The 22,244-nt window shown below is 38.0% G+C and overlaps 1 protein-coding gene across 2 annotated transcripts in view; it reads left to right on the top strand.

Annotated features, from left to right (window-relative positions):
• SLC44A5 (solute carrier family 44 member 5) overlaps positions 1 to 22,244 on the top strand; it is a 125,709-nt gene that overhangs the window by 41,198 nt on the left and 62,267 nt on the right. For both annotated transcript variants that reach the window (XM_042464170.1, XM_042464169.1), the window contains exon 3: positions 14,150 to 14,223. In XM_042464170.1, the coding sequence (XP_042320104.1) occupies positions 14,150 to 14,223 (74 nt within the window). The remainder of the gene's footprint in view (positions 1 to 14,149; positions 14,224 to 22,244) is intronic.

Below are 22,244 nucleotides of genomic sequence, written 5' to 3'. Positions count from 1 at the left end.
CTCATTAAATACAATGGCATAGTAAAACGGCATCTCTTATACCGTGGACCTTTGTTATATGCTGGGGTTTGGTTCCAAGATCCCCTGTGGATAACAAAATCCATGTATGATCAAGTCCCATTAAATATGATGACAGCAAAATGGTGTCCCTTATAAAAAATGGAAAATCAAGGTTTGATATTTGAAATTTTTACTTTTTTTGAATATTTTCAAACCATGGATGCTTGAATCTGTGTATAAAAAATCTCTGTATAAGAAGGGCCGACTATATAAAATGGCAAGATCAAGATTTGCTTTTAGAAATGTATATATTTTAAAAATATTTTCAAGCTTTAAATAGTTGAATCTGAGGATAAGGAATCTGAGAATGGGGGGGGGGGGGCCTGACTTTGATCCATAGAAGTGAATTGAAATGAATTTCAACCTCACTTGTACTGGCCAAATTAAACAGATGTAGCTATCCTCAGCATGAAGAGGACCATGTTAGACCTGCCTAACCTATAGCTATGAAAGATGAGATGCCTCTTAGAAAGAACTTTAAGTTCTTTCCATCCTTATCCTGAAGAAATTTGACAAATCCTTATAAAAATGACGTGAAATTAAATCTTCAAACATTCTTATTTACAGTATTTCATCCATATATTATTTCCATTCCATTGTATCATCACAACACTGATAAAACCAGTCTTCCTATTGTGTTCACATCTATTATTTTGTTCACATATCAGGGGATTATTAGCAGTGTGTTCACTGGCCTCTGTTTTCTCTCTGTGAAAGCCTAAAGGGGATTGCTCAATTAAACCTCAGAGTATGTGAACAAAAAGAGCTATAATTGGTGGCCCAAGGAGGCTCTGAAATTAACAAGAACAGAATAAAATACATTCTTTGAATTGATCGATTGCAGAATATTGCATTTGCTACATAAAAATGCCCCTGTAATTCAGTAACTTCTCCCTTTCTTCCCTCCAGGGAAGTTGAAACCCCTTAAATTCATAATGCTGATTTTTTCCTTGTGGTTGTTGGAAGGCCTCAGACCTGTTTAATTACACCCCTTGAAGGGTCTGGACAATGGTGAGCACTCTGCTTAATTTCAGAGGCTGAGAGACAATCGGCTTTCTCCCCACTCTCATACTGAGGCTTTGGGCTGCTTTGTAAAATAAGCCCAGATTTATTGAATAGTCTTTGTGTTTCTGGCAGATAACGGAAGAGGGAAAGGATGGTACAGGCAAAGCAAATGAAGCTGGCTGTTCCTAAGAAGTTCAGATAATCCTTGCTATGCCTGTGTAGGAATAAGCCATTTAAAAAAAAATACAGATGTTTTAATCGGTTTCTAAGAATAACATTCACGAAATGGAAGCTTAAAAAGTCCAGACTTCTCTCAGTTACCAATCTCACCTCTCCCAAATGTCTGTCTGTCTCTTGGGACCGGCCTTCGATATGACTTATAGTGACTGCAAGGCCTTTAGTGCCCTTTTTAATTAGAGGATCCTTATGATAACACAAAGCTCCATGAACGTGGTTTCTAGTTTTTCAGAAGTCACTAGCCAGTTCTTTCTGCTGACCATGCTTTCCTCCTCCTCAGATTCGTTGTGATGTTAACTGCCTTCAAGTCAACTTCAAGTTTTGGTGACCCTATGAATAATAGACCTTGAAGTCACACTATCCTCAGCTCAGTCTTTCAGACTCATGTTTGTGGCTTTGCTGATTGAAACTATCAATCTGGTTTGTGATCTTCCTCTTTTCCTACTGCCCTTCACCTTATTGAGCATTATAGTTTTTTCTAATGAGTCCTATCTTCTCATGATATGGCTAAAGTATGACAACCTCAGCTTAGTCATCGTTGCTTCTGGTTTAGTCATCATTAGTTCAGGACCCATCCATTTTTCATTTTAGCAGTCCAGGGTATTCGCAGAACTCTTTTCCAGCACGACCTCTCAAATGACTATATTTTCTTCCCATTAGCTTTTTCCACTGTCCTGCTTTCACAGTCATACATACAGTTAGGGAATATTTGGCATGACTCATCCTAACTTTAGAATCCAGTGATATATTTTACCTCAGGATCTTGTCTAGTTCGTTCATAGCTGCCCTTCCAAGTCCAAGTCTTCTTCCTTATATATCAGCACCAGATTTGAAATGGACTGAAAAAGATGCAAGGACTTCGTGCTAGAAATTGACAATGATAAGAAACAACCAGGAGTCTTGTTCTTTCTTAGGAGACGCTTATTTTTGGCTGCTCAAGAGCACACCCTATCAGTGGGCTCTTTCCCTCCACATCCGCCTTGTCCATGGGAGAAAGAGGGAGGGAGGAAGGACAGGCAGGCAGAGAAAGCGACAAGGAAGGAAGGAAGGAGGAAGACAAAGGAAGAGGCAGTGAAGGCATGAAGAAAGGTGGAAGGAAGGAGGAGCAAAGAAAGAGGCAGATACTGCAAGGGACCATGGCAACACCCCTCATCTCCCACCGTCCTCAAGAGGGTCCTGGTGAGGAAGAGGGGGATGCCATGGATATTTGAATTTTTTCCACTTTCATGGTGGGTCATTTGCCCCTAACCCCAGTGAATGTGGAGGGCCAACTGTAATAACAACAAAATAGGTTGGACGAGTCTTCTCCAGTACCACTTCATAAAAGAAGGTTGAACAGACACTAGTAGAATACGTCGCTACATTTCTCCAGACTCCTTTTCTCAACCAACAAATTTTACCACTTTCTCTTTGTGAACTTCAGCTATCTAAAGAAAGAAAAAACATACATTGGTTACATACCATACCTCATTAGTCTACATAGCATAACAAAAACATTAATTGCCTCTGATTTCACAGTTTGTCTTTGTTCTGTTTTTACTGTCTTGTCATATATATTTCCAAGTTTTGGACTTACTGCCTCTCACTAGTGAGATGTTACTAGCTACCTTTGTTATCTCCTTCCCAAGAACATGATCTCTGAGATTATTTTCCCCTATTTCTCACTTTCCTTTAAACCAAACAAAAACAACAACAAAAAACCTTTAGTAGCTGACTTCAGACTGCACACTCTAACCCTTTTGATTCTCACAAGACTTATCTTGGTTAATAGTTCATGAAAGCATTTTCTTCTGTTCATAAAGTTACTGCCTCTGGGCTCTTGAAATTAACAACTTCAAAAAGAACTGACCTGTGGGCAAAAATAGAAAAAAAGATTTTGAATGTGAGACAGATAAATAAAATAAAATAAAGCTTTAATACACTTAATGAACAAGAAATTTGTGTTTGTACCCATAAAATGGTTTGATGTACCTAGTACAAAATTAGGACTCTTACATGGTTGCTCACAATGGTAAAATATTCATAATTCTTTAAAGATATACAATATTTCTTCCCAGTTCATTAAAAATGGGAAATCATAAGTCATTTGTTCCTTTCACTATATACCGTACTTTCTGTTGCATTAATTACTTGATCACTGCATGACTCACTTTATTATTTAAAGCTCTCTACACTGTATAAAGTCATTGCACTGGAGATGATTCAGTATTTTTCTGTCTCTTGTTAGTAGTGGGCTTATGGGGCAAAACAGATGGGCATAATACGTCAGCTTGGGGGTGGCATGGAGGCATAGCATTTAAATGACACATGCCCTGATGCTCACCTACCCAGATGGTGGGCAGCATTACAGTGCTCCAGTGGTGTGGCATTCATACACTGCACACCGCTGGAGCACCACAAACTTGTAGCAGCGGCAAAAAGGGCACCTTTTCCCAGGTGCAGAAAGGAGCAGCTTTCTGCCAATCCTTTTTGTGCCAGGAAAAGGCCAGATCAGGACTGTGGCGTGCTGCTGCTGCTGCAGCACTGATCCAGCACACAAAGGAGCGGTGTGACACCACCCCTTTAGGGCCGTCTGTTTTCTGCCTATGTCTCAGGACTCTTAGAAACTTGTTGAAGTTTTACTTAGGGAACAAAACTAGATGTTTGCCATACAATAGGGGAAAAAAGGTTGCATGCTTTCGAACTGCTAGGTTGCAGAAGCTGGGACTAGTGACAGGAGCTCACCCCATCATGCAGGACTTGGGCTTCAAACTGCCGACATTCTGGTCTTCTGATTGTCAGAACTGGCATCTTAACCACTAAACCACCCAATAGAGGAACCTTGCCCTAAATGCAACACCATACTGGCATTGGTATTTTCTTCCCTTGCAGCTGTTTGTACTGGCTGAACACCTGCTTTGGAGGCTTTCTCTGGTTTCTGGACCAGGTTTTCAGGACAAATGGGCCAGCTGCAGGGATGAGGGATGAGGGGCATTGTCCATCCTGTTTCTGTGGTCACTTTCCTATCCTACTTTAGACTTTTAGCCATATCTGGTAAGTAGTTTCCAAATCATAGTTATAACTAGAGTTTCAGAATTTAATTCCTCCAAGATGATGCAGGTGCTTAGCTTATCTCAAAGACTGCAATGTCATCAAATAAATGTTTTAGAATATTGGCTACCAAATGCTGTGCTAAAACAGTTATTTGTTGTTGTTGTGTGCCCCTCTATTTCTGATTTAAGGCAACTCTAAGGCAATCCTATCATGTGGTTTCTTAGCAAGATTTATTGAGACCCCTGTCTTCCTCAGAGTCATAGTCATAGTCCAGTGCTCAAACCACTACACCATGCTGGCTATGTAATACAGTGTTACAGATCATCAGTGTACAACAGTGTGGTGGCACCAAAACCAGGTATCTCCATCCTGTTATAGGAACAGGAAATCAGTATTTTCCATTGGTGTCTGCCTGTTTCTGTGCTTAATTTGTCTCTTAGTTATAGGCTTCTGCTTTTTTATTTCTTCCATTATTTACTTTTTGAAAAATAGTAGATTAAAATGCATTACATTAATCGTGCACAAATTAAGCTTCTTTATGGCTCTGATAAAAATCAAGGTTTCTGCCTCCTGGATTCTCCTCTCTTCCTTGTAGCAATGAAATATATTGGTCTGCTTCCTTTCTAGTGCATGATTTGGAAAATAAGCATAGGCTGAGTGTACAACCTGCATTATAATTTGGTTTTCTGACAAGTTTGCTGATAGATTTTGCCCTTAAAGCCAGGCAGAAAAATGTTTCTTTAAACTAGCAAAATGCATTTAACATATGCTATGAAGCCATAACAACAACATCGTTATTAGAGTGGAGCTCTTCGACAAAGAGACACCTTTCAGCTGTCAAAGAATTATTTAACTATCAGAATATAAAATATGTAATTACCAATCTGATATGATCTAACATCTTGTGACTTTCTTAGAATTTATATTGGCTCAGTACAAGGCTCTGTGGGGGAAATGAATTTTCATTTGGCGCACAAGGTTTATGCAGAATTCAGGCCCCTTATGTTAATCTTACTGCATGTGTTTAATATTTAATACTGCTAGTAGTTGAGAACTGAATTATTTGGCCCAATCTATTTCATTCTACTAAATGGAGTACTGAAAGATCGAGTACTCAACATATATACTGGTGGTGGGACCCTTTGGTATGCAAGTGAAATTCATATTATTCATATTATATTCCAAGTAATTGAAGGTCAAAAATATTTATTTAATTTTATTTTAAAATTTAGTTTAAGATGTACAGAAAATATAAAAGAAAATTATAGGAACCCCCCAAAAATATGTTGATTAGAGCAATAATGTCCTAGCCTTTCCCTTAAACAGATCTTTAAATTAGGTCATGAATTAAATGTATTCAGGAGGCAAAGCCAACAGTTACTCTTTTTGAGGATCTTCAAAAGTTCCACATTGAAAAAGGAAAGAAAAGGGAAAAGCAGCAAACAATTCGGACCCTCAAGCCTTCTCTCAGCCTTTGTTCTTACTCTGCTTAAGTACACAAAGATAGGTCACAGCAGGAGTGCTTTGAAAGAACATGCATGAAAGACTGGCAAATTAAAATATAAACAACAAGAGAGCCATAAGAGTAATATAGTATTTTTAGTAAAGTGACATGGATCTGAACTTTTCAATACTGTGACCTCACTGTATTTAGGGATGGGGATCCTAATGAATTAATGACTGCATGGGTGCAGTAGCATTAAAGTGAACTCAAAATACATTTCAGTGGTCTAAGTAGGAAAGACAGGAGAGGCAGGATAGTGCCCAAGGTACAGAACAGCATAAGAGTTCTATCTAGAATAATTACCAGGGATTTTACATTCCATTTCTAATGCGGTGCAAGCATATTAGCAGCTGGTTCACAATAGAAACATCAAAGAGAGAATGAGGTTCAGTATGAAGCATATACAGCCTTGCATTATCTGAAGAAGTGCTTCTTTCAAAACATTTTTGAACCAAATGAGCAAAGTTGGATTTTTATTTTTTTAATTTAATTTGATTTTATAATTGTTATTGCTGTTATTAGCTGCTCTTGAATCGACCCCAAGTCATGGTGACCCTGTGGATGAGACATCTCCAACCCACCTATCTTCCGCTGCTCTGCTTAGGACTTGTAGATTCAGGGCCATGGTCTCCCTAATTGTGTCTAGCCATCTGGCATGTGGTTTGCCTCTCTTTCTACTCCCTCCTACTTTCCTAGCATTATGCCTTGTGATGATGCGGCCAAAGTACAACAGCCTCAGTTTAATCATCTTGGCTTCTAGGAAGAGTTCAGGCTTGATCTGTTCAAGGACCCATTTGTTTGTCTTTTTGGCTGTCCACAGTATCCTCAGCACTCTTCTCCAGCACAACATTTCTAATGAGTTGGATTTTCTTCTTATCTGCTTTCTTCACTGTCCAGCTCTCACATCTGTACATGGTGATGGGGAATACAATGGACTGGCCAATTCTAACTTTAGTGCTCAATTAGGATCCGGTATAGTTCTTTCATAGCTGCCCTTATCATGAATTTATAATGGTACAGATATAGACAATGAGTAGGGAGATTTAGAGTGAACAGGAAACTCTTTGGCTTTGAGAAAGAAAAAACAATTTGAGGTTGAAAACTGCTCAGATCATGATCTGAGAAAATTTATAAATTGTTGTTTAAAATAGAATTAGAAGGAGATGTAGTGGAAGATTGCATGATTAAATTGGCCCAGAACTTCAACATAGATTTAGAACAACGTGAAAGGATATGAGCCAAAGGATTTAAAGTGATTTGATGTAATGACCTTAAAGAATATTTTGTTAAGATGATGTACAGGTGGTACTTGACACCAGTAAAGTTATCTAAAATGTATAAAAGGACAAATAATGTCTTCTGGAAGCGTGACACATGTGAAGGATCCTTCTATCACATGTGATGGCCATGTAATAAGGCCAAGAAATTTGGGAAGCAGATGCAATTGTTGTTGGAGGAGGTGTTTAAAATTAAACAAATTGGTACCAGATTTTCTTCTTCTGTTGGGAATACCAAATGAACAGGTCAAAGAGTTGAATTATAAAGTGTTATACTACATGATAATAACAGCTACTGTGTTGTATGCCAAATATTGGAAGAATCCAGAGGTTCCCTCTAAAGATGAATGGATATTAAAGATAATAAAGATGGCAGGAATTGATGAATTGTCTACTTTGATAAAAGATAATAATAATAATAATAATAATAATAATAATAATAAATTTTATTTATACCCCGCCTTTCCAAAAAAGATCAAGGCGGCTTACAAATGTTAAAAACAGTTACAATAGCGTTTACAATACAAATTAAATTAGAATATAAAAAATTAAAACATTACTACAAAAATAGGAACAGGAGTCAAAAAATACACATATCAGGGTACAAACAATCAATCACAAATATTTCGGAGTCAAAGGAGAAAAACAAAGGGCAGAGGAAAATCAATTAAACTAAAGAGGGAAGGCCAATCTAAATAAGTATGTTTTTAAATTCTTCTTAAAAGAATCTAATGAGGCGGCAGAGCGAAGCTCTAAGGGGAGCTTATTCCAGGAAGACGGGGCAACGATGGTAAAAGCCCTCTGTGAGGTCCTTACAAGATGTGTTCTAGGAACCTCTAACAGGTTTGTCCCGGATGATCTAAGTGTGCGGGGCGGATTATGTGGAGAGAGGCGGTCCTCCAAGTACCCTGGGATACTGCAAAATTTTCTAAAAGAGTGAGAAACATTTATTGCATATTTAAAGAGGAAAGAAGTGGTAAATACTTTGTGGGATTTGATTAGTGAGCTGTATTTAGGTATATTGATTTGGCAGATGTACTAATATAGATTAAGTAAAATAAAGAAGTACGTATAATTTCTATATGTTTGACTTAGAGGGTCAGAGGGAGGGAGGCTAGTTTTAATATTTTTTTTCTATTTGTTTATATTGCATGGTTCTTGTGATTAATTTGTTTATGCACAAAGTGAGTACATATGAATGTATGAATGTATGTATGTCTTGTTTTATCCGATTAAAATTTGTTTATGGAAGCAAAAAAATGAAAGGAAAAATGTCACTATCCCAGTCCCCCATGTGGACACTTTTGGATATTAGAATATTTTGGAATTTGGAATTCCTGATAAGGGATAATGAACCTGTATTTTAAAAATCCCAAGTACCAGTGATGAGTGGTATCTTTTTAAAAAGCAATTATTTTGTCTTCATCTGTGTTCAGGCCATTCACTGGACTGACCTATGATCCCTGCACAAAAGTTAAAACCAGACTCTTTTCCTGACACAATTTTTCTGCAGATTAAGGATTCTCAGGAGAATAGAATAATATTAGTATATTCTGGAAACTCTGGAGGCAGTCAGTAATGCATCAGACTTTCCTTGGATTTGGCATCAAATCCCTGTACCAGAGGATACATGGATATAAATCAGACATTAGGAATGGGAATGCACAAAAAATGGTGGCAGAACATTTCAGTCTCCCTGGGCATTCCATCTCAGAACAGCAGTCCTTGAACAAAAGAACTACAAAGGTAGATTGGAAAGAGAAACAGCAGAACTAGAATTCATCCACAAACTACAGTCCCTCAGCAATGGATTGAACAAAGACAATAGATTCCTGACACACTACAAACACTTCAACATGATCCGACCCCATCCTCATGGGGATGCCCTACATTCATTTATTCCCCTCACCACAGTCTAGTCCCATTGCAAAACTAGATCTGCCAGTTCATCTCCAAGCACAAAGGCCTATGTTTCCTATGTCTTTGTGCACTAATGACCATTGTTAAAACTGGACATGCAACTTCATTTCCATACGCAAAGGATTTGTAATTTGAATTGACACCCTCACATACCAATGGCAAATATATGTCTCTACCAGGCTTCCACTCCACCAAATGCATTTGACTGAATTTTACAAAAGCTCATGCTGCCAATTTCTTTCTTTCAGTTAGTCTCAAAGATGCTACAAGATCTCTCTACATAATAGGAAATGTCACTATACTCAGCAGCAACAAGAAAAATCTATTTTTCCCACATCACTGGAGAGAAAAACACTTTTCAAGTACAGATGATGGGGCAAAACAGATGGGCAGGAAAAAGCAGCTTGAAGCTCCCTTTTCTGAAGCCTCATTGAAACCTCACCAACTGCACCAGCCCTCCCAAGGCTTGAAGGAGTGGGAATTAGAACCCTGTTCTCCAGAGTCATATTCCAATCCTCAAACCACTATGCCATGCTGGCTTTCTGAGTTTGAGCATTAGAATATGACTCTGGAGAACAGGGTTCTAATTCCCACTAGACCATGAAACCCGCTGCATGATCCTGGGCAAGTCACATTCTCACAGCCTCAGAGCACAGCAATAGCAAACCCCCTCTAGAGACTCGCCAAGAAAACCACATGATAGGTTCATCTTAGGGTCGCCATAAGTCGGAAATAACTTGAAGGCACACAACAGTGACAAACTATGTGTCATTAGTGCCCTCCTATAAAGAGGGAGGAAGTATAAGTAGTAATCTAACATTTCCATATTTTTCCTATAACAGCTGTTATTCTAGGTTTTTATAAGTAAGTGTCCAGCATCTTTTGGTCACAGTAGAACTTCTGTTTTATGCACCTGTCCAAAATGTCCAAAAGGCAGACATTATAAAATATACAAAAAGAATTCAATGGAGGGTGATTAGCCCAAACGTAAGCTTAATTACAGTCAGCCCTCCATATCCACAGATATTTCATCCATGAATTAAAGCATTAAAGCGGTGGCGATACTAGGGTTCTGAACTGCACAACTGCAAGGTCTGGAACCCTAGTATGTAATGGCGGCATCCTGATGGCGGCATCCTGTCCACACGGTCATCGCCATTTTTACATAATGGCGCTTTCGCGATGTAACCCGGGGGCCACTAAAAGAACCTGGAAGAACCAGGTTCTTTTTACTCCGGAGGGACATTGTGTGGTCCGGCGGCTGCGGCGGCCCTCCGGAGTTTAAACGAGTGCCTGCATACCACCATTTTTGGGCGGTCTGTACTGCACCCCCAAACTCTTTTTTAAAAAGAAAAAATGCTTTGTTAAAATACTGCATTGTGCTAGTTTTTTGTTTTTACCTCAGACATATTTGTTTGAGGCATCTTTTATTAAACACTGAGCTGTAAAATGCAGTTTTGAATGAAGAAGAAATTTGACTTAGAATGGATCTAAACCTTGTGTAAATTATTTGAAGTGCTAGTGCTTTCAGTAATCTTTAAAGAAAGAGCTTCAGGTTTCTAGTATTAATATTGCTGAAAGCCAAGTCAAGGGCACATCTGAATGTTTGGAGAAGATCAGTGTTCTGAATCAGCACGCTAGTCACCCCAAATTCACTCTCTGCATGTCAGTCACTGTTCACCAGATAGATTCAAGATCAGAAAGAGCTGCACAGCTATCATTGTGATGCAACAAGCATAGTGACCCAAAAGCCATCCCCTGGGTAGAAAATTACTCCTCTGGCATTTTAAAATAACTACAGCTGAAAAGTCACTCATATGAATAATGTGTATTTAGATATTTTCTTTTTGAGAGAGTGTGTTGGCTATCATACTGGGATGAATCTTTAAAACCTTGGTCTTTGAATGTTTACACTACTCGGTTCCAGGCACTGCAAGCTGAAAACATGCAGTGTGTGTTCTGGTGTATGAGATTCAGATACAACTGGAAGGTACACAACAGCAACAACAACATTATTATTATGAGCTTAAAGCTATTGTTGGATACTAAACATTCTGTTGTCCCTTGGTCTCAAATACACAATTCTGATCCCAAATCAGCTCTGAGTATTCTTTGCCTAAGAAAACCCTGTGAAATTCATGAGGTTGCCGTAAGTTGGCAGGTGACGTGAAGGTAAACACACACACTCACAGAGAGAGAGAGATTTACAAAATGCCTGAAATTGGTACAGAAGGGAACTTCTGCAGTTGGATTGTTGATAGGGATCAGTACAGTTGTCTCCTTTTTGGACTCTCCTTGAGGGTATGATGATACCCTGTCTGAACAAAACTTTCCAGGAAGACCCCATGATGCGGTTGCTATAGGGTTGCCACAATTTGGAAACTACTTGAAGAAGGCAACGTCAAGAAAGTTTGAGTCTCAAAGTTCTAAAGGAAGTTTTTTTCTGTCCTTGATGGAATGAGGCTGAGCCTCACTATTAGCATCCTACTAGCAATTATGACTTCACTATCCTTTTCTCTTGAAGGACATATCCTATTTCAATTACTGCTTAATTAAAGCCATGTGGCATCTTTACTTCAGTAATGGTTTACAATTGTAAAAGCTGGAATGGGAAGACATGATGCTCTGGGCACACAATTACACTTGCTGTCAATCCACCTTGAATATGTGTCATTTAAAAAAATGGGTGACCAAACTAATCATGTTGAGTTCATATTAGTGTGGAAGATTACTTTAATATTTGTTTGTTTGTTCATTTGTTTAGGCGATATCTGTTTATTTAAGTTTAATCTTTTCTTCGGCTTAAATGCGTTTTCAAAGTGGAAAACAAAACAAATACAGAAGAAATATTAAGACAAAGAAAATAGAGTGTAGTTTAGAAAAATAGTTGAGCTGGAACCATTGCCATATAAATTAATATATATGTAAATTTGCTAAACTTCAGTGTATTGACCCATTTAGTTAAGAGTTCAGTGTGCTAAAAACACTTATCGTCCCTTGCAGTTAATATTTGGTCTTTTTCTACTTTCTACACTCACGACAGCTCGGCTAGTTCATTTATTTTGCCACTGACTCTGATGTTACAATATTCCCATCATTTTCCCTTGTGGATTTACCTTGGTAGTGGTTTTCAGCTTGGTTGGTGAAGCTGAATGAACTTGCTGTTACTCCATCTTTGCCATATTGAGAGATCATATTTCTCTCAGATATGACAGTGACCAGAGACGTGATCCGTATGCATTTACCATGCCCTGCATTTATTACTTGATTGCTCACAGGTGGCTATGAGTATTGGCTCCAGTGAAATGAAAAAGACTGGTGTGTGTGGGGAAGACAATAACTCTTGTGGTGCTTGATTTGGGGTAGTTGTTTCATGTGTTCAAGTCATCATGTTGATATTGCAATCATTAGGTAATGTAGTTGCATGTGTAAATTCTGTTTAATGAGCATCTGAAACACACCATCTTTCTTTATATGTGGAAGTTGTAATAGACATCTCTTTGAACGAACAAAACTGAGGTAGCAAACAGGTTATGCTACATTAGCAATATAATTACATAGCAATGTAATTGAATATAGCTAGGATTCTAATATACCACTGTGTTTGTGCATAAGTGCTTCCAAACCCTCAGCAGCTATTTTGGATCATGAATCTGTAGTAGTTATTCCCTGACAACAGACTGGGGTTGCCTGAGAGTGTAAAATAGCTTTTACACACTCATGTTATTGAATTAGTTGTAATAGGATACTGAAGGTCCCCTGAGCTTCTTAAGTATAATTTAGGATCCCAAACTCACATTATATTTCACATTATTTAGGGAAAACATTTATTCTTTGATTAGAATGAAAGGAAGGCATTGTCTTCATATCCCACACAACGGTCCATTCTTTGCCAAGAATTGAGATCTGGCTGCCATGGTTTTTTGTGGGTTTTTGGGCTATGTGGCCATGTTCTAGAAGAGTTTCTTCCTAACGGGAAGAAACGCTTCTAGAACATGGCCACATAGCCCGAAAAAAAACCACAAAAATCTGTACTGTACTGTATGGTAGTACTTCTTGAACCCACTCGCCTATACACAACGTTACTAAATGAGCTTCTAAATATGCCATATTCCATGTTCTGTCTGTATATAGCTGACCATTCTGATTTGTGAGTATTGTCTGGAACTGCTGAAAATAATGTTCTGGGACTGTTCAGATAGTAGTGGATGCCTGTATATCCTGTCAACAAAGTGCTAATAACATCCAATAAATAACAGTGTATTTATTGTATTAGATGTTTGTCCCACCTTTCTCCCAAAATGGGATATAAGGTGGCTACCAGTTTTTCAAAATCTTTAGTAATAGCACCTTTCCACTCATAAAAGCTAGTCATCACAAGCAGGACCTTAATTTTGTGTAATTTCAGATTTATCATATGAGTTGAGTTGGAATATGCCAAATTTCTGTTTCTTATCATGCCAAATGCAGCAGACTAACTATTCACCATGCATGGAAATTTTCCATAGATTGTGAAGGAAGCCAGATTCCATAAATATGCATTATGCTGGATTGAGATCCAGCATGGAATAATGATTTGATTGCTGGAGACCAGGGTTCAAATTGCTGTTCGGCCATGGAAACCTATTGGGGTGACCATGAAGAAGTCACACTTCCCTACTTCAGAGAAAGGCAAAGGCAAACCACCACTCAAAAAATTTTGGCAAGAAAACCCTGGTTGCCATAAGTCATAAATGCAGGCACACAAGAAGAAGAAGAAGAAGAAGAAGAAGAAGAAGAAGAAGAAGAAGAAGAAGAAGAAGCACCACCTGGCTGTTGGGTTTCTGGGACAAATCCTTTGCTACAGACTACTCCTTTCTTGGAGCAAGCCTATCAAAGTTTGGCCTTGCTTATGTTTTATTGACACTTGAAATGGTTATTTCATGCAGTGAAATGTTTGGCTCAACATAAGCCTGTGGCATTGAAAATGAAATTTGGTGAAAGATTAATGAACTGGTAGCCAGTGGATGAAGTTTTCACCTATAATATGACAAGACTTTTTTATTATTATTCTGAGCTTCAATTAAATTGTTGGACATATTTATAATGACTTAATATGTTCTTCTGTCTTTAGGCATTGTACAGACGTTCTCTGTTGTGTCATCTTTGTTGTGGTCATCCTGGGTTACATTGCTTTAGGAATCGTGGGTAAGTAAATATGTGCAAAATTGAAGGTTATCCTATCCTATCAATCATATACCTGTTGCTTTAAGTTAAATGGACATTCCAATTCAAGACAATTACATTCACTTAATATATTTCGTGGAAATAAAGCATGACCTACCTGCAGACATGAGCTGACTGTTTTAATTATAGGGTTTGAATCAAAATGATGTCTATATTGATTTTTTTTAAAACAATGCAGGTAGAATCAGCATGGTTCAATAGTTTTTTACTATATTATTGCAATTGTAAAAGCTTTGATTGGAACAGAAAATGCTGGCAATTAACATTAATTGGAAGGAAAGTGAGAAGAAGTTTTCTTTTTTAAGATAAAAGGCTTTTCAACATTATTTATAATGCTGGAAATAGAGTCTGTGCAAATAAATAATGGAACAGCACAATAGGTTCTTTAATCAGGCCATGAGATGTCAACATACAGAAACTAAGAAACTAAGTTTGAGAAAAAACTTCACAGAAGGCTAAGGTAAATCCTGTAATACACTGATCAATGTTAGTCACAACTAGAGTTGACCCATTTAAATCAATGGGACTTATGTAAGAGGTGACTGAGAAGTCCCATTCGTTTAATTCCGTGACCGTTCCTGACTGAAGAAAAGCACCAACTCCATGAATATCCAACCACAACACCAGTGGGGAAGTGGGCTTCATGCTATCTCAGGGCCTCCCTAGATTTTGCATTTTGTCGCACCCTAGCTGGTGCTGCTGGTATTATACCCGATCCAGGGAGGAAATGACAAGGTATCTAATTGGAAGTGCAGGCCAGCTTGGAAAATGGATCTGTCAGAACAAGGAAGTGATCTGACTATGATAATGAGGTTATTCCTTCTCCCAAACCAGATGATCATCCATCTACCCAGCCCCAAAAAACAGGTCAGAGGTATTTCCTGCTATGTATGGGAAGCCTCAGGATGCATGTTGAAGTCTCCCATAGCCACCATCCTGAGGTTTTTCACCTTCACCTCTGAGGCTGGGCAGTGGGATGGGCAGTCCAGAAGCAGCAGCAGTCCTATTCTATCTCTTTGACCCAGCTGAAGGTGCAAAGCCTCAGAACTGATGCTAGGGCAGATGGGAGATGATTGCAATTCCTCCTACCCTTACTCCAAGCTGGATTGATGCTGCACCAGATACCACAGCGAACAAAGCTGCAACAAGTCCTCTCCACCCAACTCTTCCACCTAGGCCTCTGGAATGCATACCAGCTCATCCCTTTCATCCACAAATTATGAATTGTAATTATTTTATTATGGACCAGACTAGAATTCATGAACAGCACTAACAGACCAGAAGATGGGCTGGAAGGGCAAGCCAGATCTTCCATTGGTACAGGTCACTCATGTAACATATTTCATACTATTATTATCAGACTTTCAGACACTGGTATAGTGGTTGTCTGATGAAAAGTACACTAGCATTCCTCTGAGGATTTCTTCACATATTGGGAAGTGACGGAAAAAAAGAAGTTGCCAAAATTACTTTCCTGATACCAGTGGCATCACTAGAGGGGGTGCAGTGGGTGCAGCCCACACCAGATGACACCTATTTGAGCCTTCCTCACTTGCCATTGCAGTGGAAGCATCCTTACAAGGAGACTTCCATGACAAAGGAGAGGGCCAAGTGCTCCTTTGCCAGTTTGCTGCAGCAGAACAGGTCTCCTCTTTTGGAGACTTCTGCTCTACACCAAAGAAGAGGCCCAAGTGCCCCTCTGCTGCCTTGCTGCTGCAGCAGCATAGGCCTCCTCACAAGGAAACTTCCACCATCTCAGCAAATGAAAGGGCTAAGCGCATCCTTTTGGCTGCCATCCCCCTGCAGCCCCACACTGCACCGGGTGACACCAGGGATGGAAATGCCACTGTTTGACACAGGAATATTTTCTTTAAAAATCTTCATTATCATCTTTTCTCACTGATCTTTTGCTGTTCATCAAAATGTTTCTCTCAACACCTTTGTTAAAAGTTCCTAATTCTAAATTAACAGATGGATCAGAAAAATGGGGGGAAATATGGAAGTTGGGATAAAAAAGGCAGATAAGCAGTTGGTAGGTTGTGATTTTGCAACATCTCTGGACTGTTAAACCTTCTTGCTATCCTTTGCTTTCTCCCAGCACCACACAAATCTCCCTTAATCTTTTGGCTAGAATTTCATGGCAGTTTTCTATGCAAAGGCTCCCAAAACCATGTACCGCACGAAATCTGTCAAAAATTGATGGAGATAATGACTGTATGCTTGGCCAGTTGCATCTTTTCCCTCAGGCTTTGGTCACAGACAATAGGGTCAGCTTTGCATCTGTTGAAAATCTGCACACATACACGACATTGTACATGCCCCAACTGTAAAGGGTAGATGTTGTATTAAATTTCTGAGCACCTGCAAATATTCAAATAAAACCTAGCTTCAGATCAAATTCCATGTTTTATTTGTGTGGTCGTTTCTCCCATTCCCATTGACGATCTCTCTCTCATTCGCTATTCCTCGGAGAGAGAGAAAGAGAGAACAGCATTCAGCATTCATATGCAGGTTAATTCTTTTTATTACTATCCCTCTCTCATGTTTCATACTCCTTCCTTTGCTTTATTTTTAAATGAAAGATGAGATCAGCCTTGGCTAGACTCCAGGCATTTGTCCTGTTCAAAATGCATGAGAGTCAATAAAGTTCATATAAAGGGAAAATAGAGTATAAATCAATTCACAGTCATGAGTTGTGCCTCAAGCATCTCATGACCCAATAGGATCTGTATATTTCTGTCCTTTGGCTCGTTACAGAAGGAAGAGGAGTTCCTTTGTCTATGAATATTTACAAAGGGCTGTCATTCAACATTTGGCTGGATGCAGAAACTTGAAAGTTTACACCTATCACCTCTAAGTTATGGAACTTTGTATTGATTGATGAAAAATGCTGTACAAAAGCATGAGTATTCTGAGTAGCATTTAGACCTGTCCAATTTAAGATAAGGTTTGGCTCTTTCTGTCTTTCTGAAGCCTTCAGAAAGGTGTGTGTGTGAGAGAGAGAAAGACCATCAAATCTTCTATTATCAAAGTTCTTAATTTGTGTTTCACCCATGGTTGGTGCTTGAATTATTTTGAGCTGCAGAAAAAATTATTACAAGAGTTATTCTTAAGTTTTTTTCTGTATAATACAGTATGTAATATTTATGTTTTGAATTTTCTAGCTTATTAAGAAAGGTTTTTTTAACTGCCAAAGTCAGAAATCTAGGATAGTTGGCCTCAGTGAAAAATGTATAAGTAAAAACCATTTAAGATTCCTAAAAAGATCCCAAGGGATGAATGAATGTAATAACACAAAGGAATAAAAATCAAGCTTCCTGACTAAAAGATATGCAAGCCACATCTAAAATCTTGAGGAAACTGTAGTTTCTTCAATTCTGAATTATTTTTAAAGTAGTAGTTCTAACAGATATAGATCTGTTCTTAATAAAATATTATTTGAAATATCATTCCTCAGAATGATGAACCTAAAGATAGAGATAGGGGAGATAGGTAGGTTGGCCCATCCAGACCTTAGCCATAAAGTCTAGTAGCAGTTTAATTGTCAAAGCTGGGAACTGAAGACAAACCAGTACAGTTCATACTAGTTATTGGACACAAGCAGATCATAAACCAAGCTGAAACAGGTAAACTTTATTCCTGAGGTTGGAAACATTATGTTTTTATTTGTAAAATAAAAATAAAAATTATAAGCTTGTACAAAAGAGTGGCAGGCAAGGACCTAGACTTCTGAGTACCTAGATGTAATACAATGAAAAATCAAAGGCTTTCATGACCAGCATCCATATTTTTTGTGGGTTTTTTGGGCTATGAGGCCGTGTTCTAGAAGAGTTTATTCCTGACGTTTAGCTAGCAGCTGGCATCTTCTCTGCTGGTGAAACTTCAGGAATAAACTCTTCTAGAACATGGCATCATAGCCCGAAAAACCCACCAAAAACTATGTAATATAATGTCTTGTTATATTTTGACCACCTGTGTATCTCTGTACATTACAAACATGCACTGTATTTACCAAATTCCATAGTAGACATTAACATGAGATTTGCTATGTATCTGTTTTAACACAATTATAGCAAAAGCTTAGTGTGGTCAACTTCTTTCATTGGAGAATGAAGTTTTCAGCTTTGATGTTCTAGATATTTTTCTGATACTATTTGTGGAGTCTCTCTCTTACAGTTAATGCTGGTCTGTGCTCAAAGACATAATGGGGGATTAAACCACTGGGACGAGAGGCCATCTGTGAAGTAGTAAACAGAATTTTTCTTATGAATGTTTATACAACAGCTACCCATATGTATAAATTTGGGATCATGTTTCGTATTATCTGCTTCATTGCGTTGGTAAATTGGTAGTGTTAAAAAGCCATAAGCACAATTTGGCAGGCTTGTGTTTTTACATATTAAAATACTTAATTTTTTTTTATCTTTAAGGGAAAACAAAAATACCATTATGAAGCCTGCAAACACTTAACAGACAAACACTTTTGGCTCTGATTGTCAGCTAGCTTGCAGTCTGTTTTTAAGGAAGCCCTTCCTTTCCATCTTTGTCTTTGATGGGGAGTCTATCAATTCAGTTTTGTCACTGTCTTACTTAACGCCAAAGCAATAAAGGAAAGTAAAATGAGTGGAAATTGACAAGTGTGTTAAAAAGACAGATACTTGTGATTTCTAGGGTCTGTCTTGGGTGTTTATTCAAGCACAGTAGCAAGAAATGTTGGCATAACTTGATGGTTCAAAATGTAAAGGCTTCACAGATTTTTGAACACACACCATACCTATGGCACATTGAATGCTGACTCATTAGGAGTCTCAGAAATTTTTGATTGGTTCCTGGAAGTTTTCACCAAGGATCTGTCAAGTTATGTGAAGACTTGGAGCAAAGATTTTGGCAGGTAATTAGACTAACAATGCTGAAGAGCATGTGGAAGGATAGTCATAACTATACTGTAAGAGAGTTAATAGCATAGTTATTACTGGAGCCCACTGTTGGTCCTTTTAAGATTAGTAATTATCTACCTGATAAAGGATGAGTCTTGATGTTATGAATTGCTACAAAAAATAATTTCAGCTTTAAAAACAGAAATATTTCATCTTATATATTAAAGTTCAAGTATGGTATTTAAAAAATCTTTGGCTTTGCATCAGAGAAGGTGATACATAAACACTGAAAGTGCCTTCTATGATTGAGTCCTGCAGATCTGGTTTTAAAAAGAAGGTCGCTGTTAATAAATTGAAATTGTATTTACTCAGAAGATTGTTATTTGTAAAATAACAATCCTATTAGTTAATCTTTGCTTTTTGTTTTGTATTAATGTCTGCAAAGGTTTTGTTTTTTTTTTGCAAAAAAATAACTGATTCGTTTCATCTTTTGTCTTTATGTCTATCTTTTTGACATCAGCACCAGCAAAGTATCCACTAATGTACAGCCTTTTACACATATTGGAGGTTCTGAATCCTTGGATTCCATTTCATTTGCCATTTTATATTAGGTCAGCATCAGCTCATTGCTAAATTCCACAACTAATAAAACTTAACGCATCTGAGGAAGTACACCAACTCTACAAAAGCTTATGCTGTAATGTCTTTAACTCAGTCTCAAAGGTGCTACAAGATCCCTTTGCATACAAATAAAACTGTTAGCTGTCTACTAAGTATATTAGCTGCCTGATGGTAAGCAATGACAGTCATTGCTATATATATCTCATGAATGTTGTTCAATTGCTTTTCACATGTTGTGGGATAGAAAAGAGAATGAAGGATTTGTCAAGTGCTAACCATTAAATAGCACTACACTTTGATCCATCCTTATGTTCAGTCAAGAGGCATAAACCATCTTCCCTATGTATCCATAGAGCAGATGTGATTGTCAATTAAAGACAGCTGATTTCATAGGAAACTAAGATGAATCTACTTGCTTTTTTTTAGAAATTTGCTTTGTAAATTAGGCATGCACTTGTAAGTTCAGAATGAAGGGGAAACATTCAACTGAGAAAGCCATGTTCCTTGAAATGGGTTAATCTAGCCCTAGCTTATTGCCTTATTATGTTAGGATCCCCCACAGGACAAATACAAAATTACACTGTGACAAGAACACTTTTATAGCTGTTACTGTGGCAAGTAAGCATTTTATCTGAAGATTTTTCCTCACTAGCTTCTAAGTGTTAGACTTGTGTCCTGTTTAAACTGCATTGCAAATGTAAACAATGACATTTCGTTGGACTGAATGGTTGGAAAGAAAGCCAGAATATTTGATGAATCAGAAATTTGGATATATCACTACTATTTACATGGAAAATTGTGATGATGATTTCTTGTGCCTGGTGAAGTATGTATATACTCAACTACAAGACTGAAAAACCATAAATTTGCAGTCAGTCCTTCCTATCCACATGTTCTTTACCCACATATTCAAGCATTCACAACTTGAAAATATTTTTTAAAATTATAAATTACAAAATCAAGGCTTGATTTTGCCATTTAATATAAGGGGCACAGTTTTACTATTCATTGTATTTAACGGGACTTAAACATTCCTGGTGGGGTCCTGGAAACAACCCCCGGTGGATACCAAGAGTCCACTGTACTTACTGTGCATTTCTTGTGGGGTGAAAACAACACAGCATCTAAGAAATATGACTGACAATATAGTTAATTATTCAACTGAGCAAGGCCTAATTATTTTATGCATTATTGACATGGAAATACCCACCTACTGGTACTAAATTTGCACTTCTGCTCTGAGGAATGGTTGTTTGAAAGTATTCCCACATAAAAATCATACTTACTCTCAAAAGAAAAATTACCACATCAGAAAGATTGTGTGCATAAAACATGCAAGTTTCCCAAGGCTGTTCTGATTTCATGCATGAGTTTTGAGGTGGTAGTATTTATTTATAAGATCTGCCTGCGGTATGTGACTTTGAATTAGAGTGAAGCACAGTTCACACAGTATCCCTTAAAAATGACAAATATAATAACCTACTTAGTCTGGCAGTTGCAGCGGAAAAACACATCGTGAGAATTGCTGCTGAATATCTTCCAGTTATCTTGATTAATCCCACTTATTCAGATGATTTTAAAATGTCCCAGTTTCCCTCTCCATCTTCCCTTTGTCTTCAGCTTACTTTATTTGCTAGAAACTAAATACAAAGTGCAAAAGCAACCAGTTATTGGGTTAGAGGAGACAAGTGGATAATCTTACTTTTCAAAGTAAGCTCAGGCAAAAGTCAACTGCTGCAGGGTTTCCTAGTTTCTACGTTCTTTCTCATTAATAATTTATGCCATCTTGACCATGCTCTGATTTTGCTTAGCCCCATGTGTTCTGGTTTTCATCTCAGAAATATTGGAGGGTATGCTGTTCACTATGTTCACTCACTGAGGCTATGTTCACATGAAACAGTAAACCATAATTGTGAAGAATCATGGCTTCTCATTCTTGACCTGGTGCACACTGTCATATTGGCTGTGCCTGGTAGCAGGAACGCCTTCATTAACTAGCATCTCATCAAAAGGAAAAGACATAGTATTATATCATGCTGGGTTTCCTATTTTGTCATTGTCCTGACAAGTCAAATCTAAAGCCAGGTTTTGAAATTGGTTGATAATTCTGGTCTTATTTGAGACCAACAAAACAGGAGTTGGGTTTGGATGTAGTATACTTGTCAACTCCTGGTTAGTGGCAGCACTTCTGCTGGTAGGAGGAACTAATTGGGAAAACTGGGCAACATGCACTACAATGCTTGTTTGTGAAATGTTAAGCCAGGATTCCCTGAAAATTCTGGCTTATTGTTTTGTGAGTGCCTAATCTATATCTTTCCAGATCAGTGTGTGACGTAAGATGTTTGGAACTGCTTTGTTTGTGAAAAAGATGTGTATAAATACGTTGTAAGTCAGTGTCTGACTATGAATGTGAAGTTGAATCTTACTGGTCCAAGTCTAGCACTATCTGCTATTCGGTGTTTCTCATATGGTATATTCCTGCAA

This window comes from Sceloporus undulatus, chromosome 4, assembly GCF_019175285.1.
Source record: "Sceloporus undulatus isolate JIND9_A2432 ecotype Alabama chromosome 4, SceUnd_v1.1, whole genome shotgun sequence".
In the NCBI taxonomy this organism is placed as follows: domain Eukaryota; kingdom Metazoa; phylum Chordata; class Lepidosauria; order Squamata; family Phrynosomatidae; genus Sceloporus; species Sceloporus undulatus.
The sequence above is the reverse complement of the archived record's forward strand: the minus strand, read 5'-3'. Positions and strand labels throughout refer to the sequence as shown.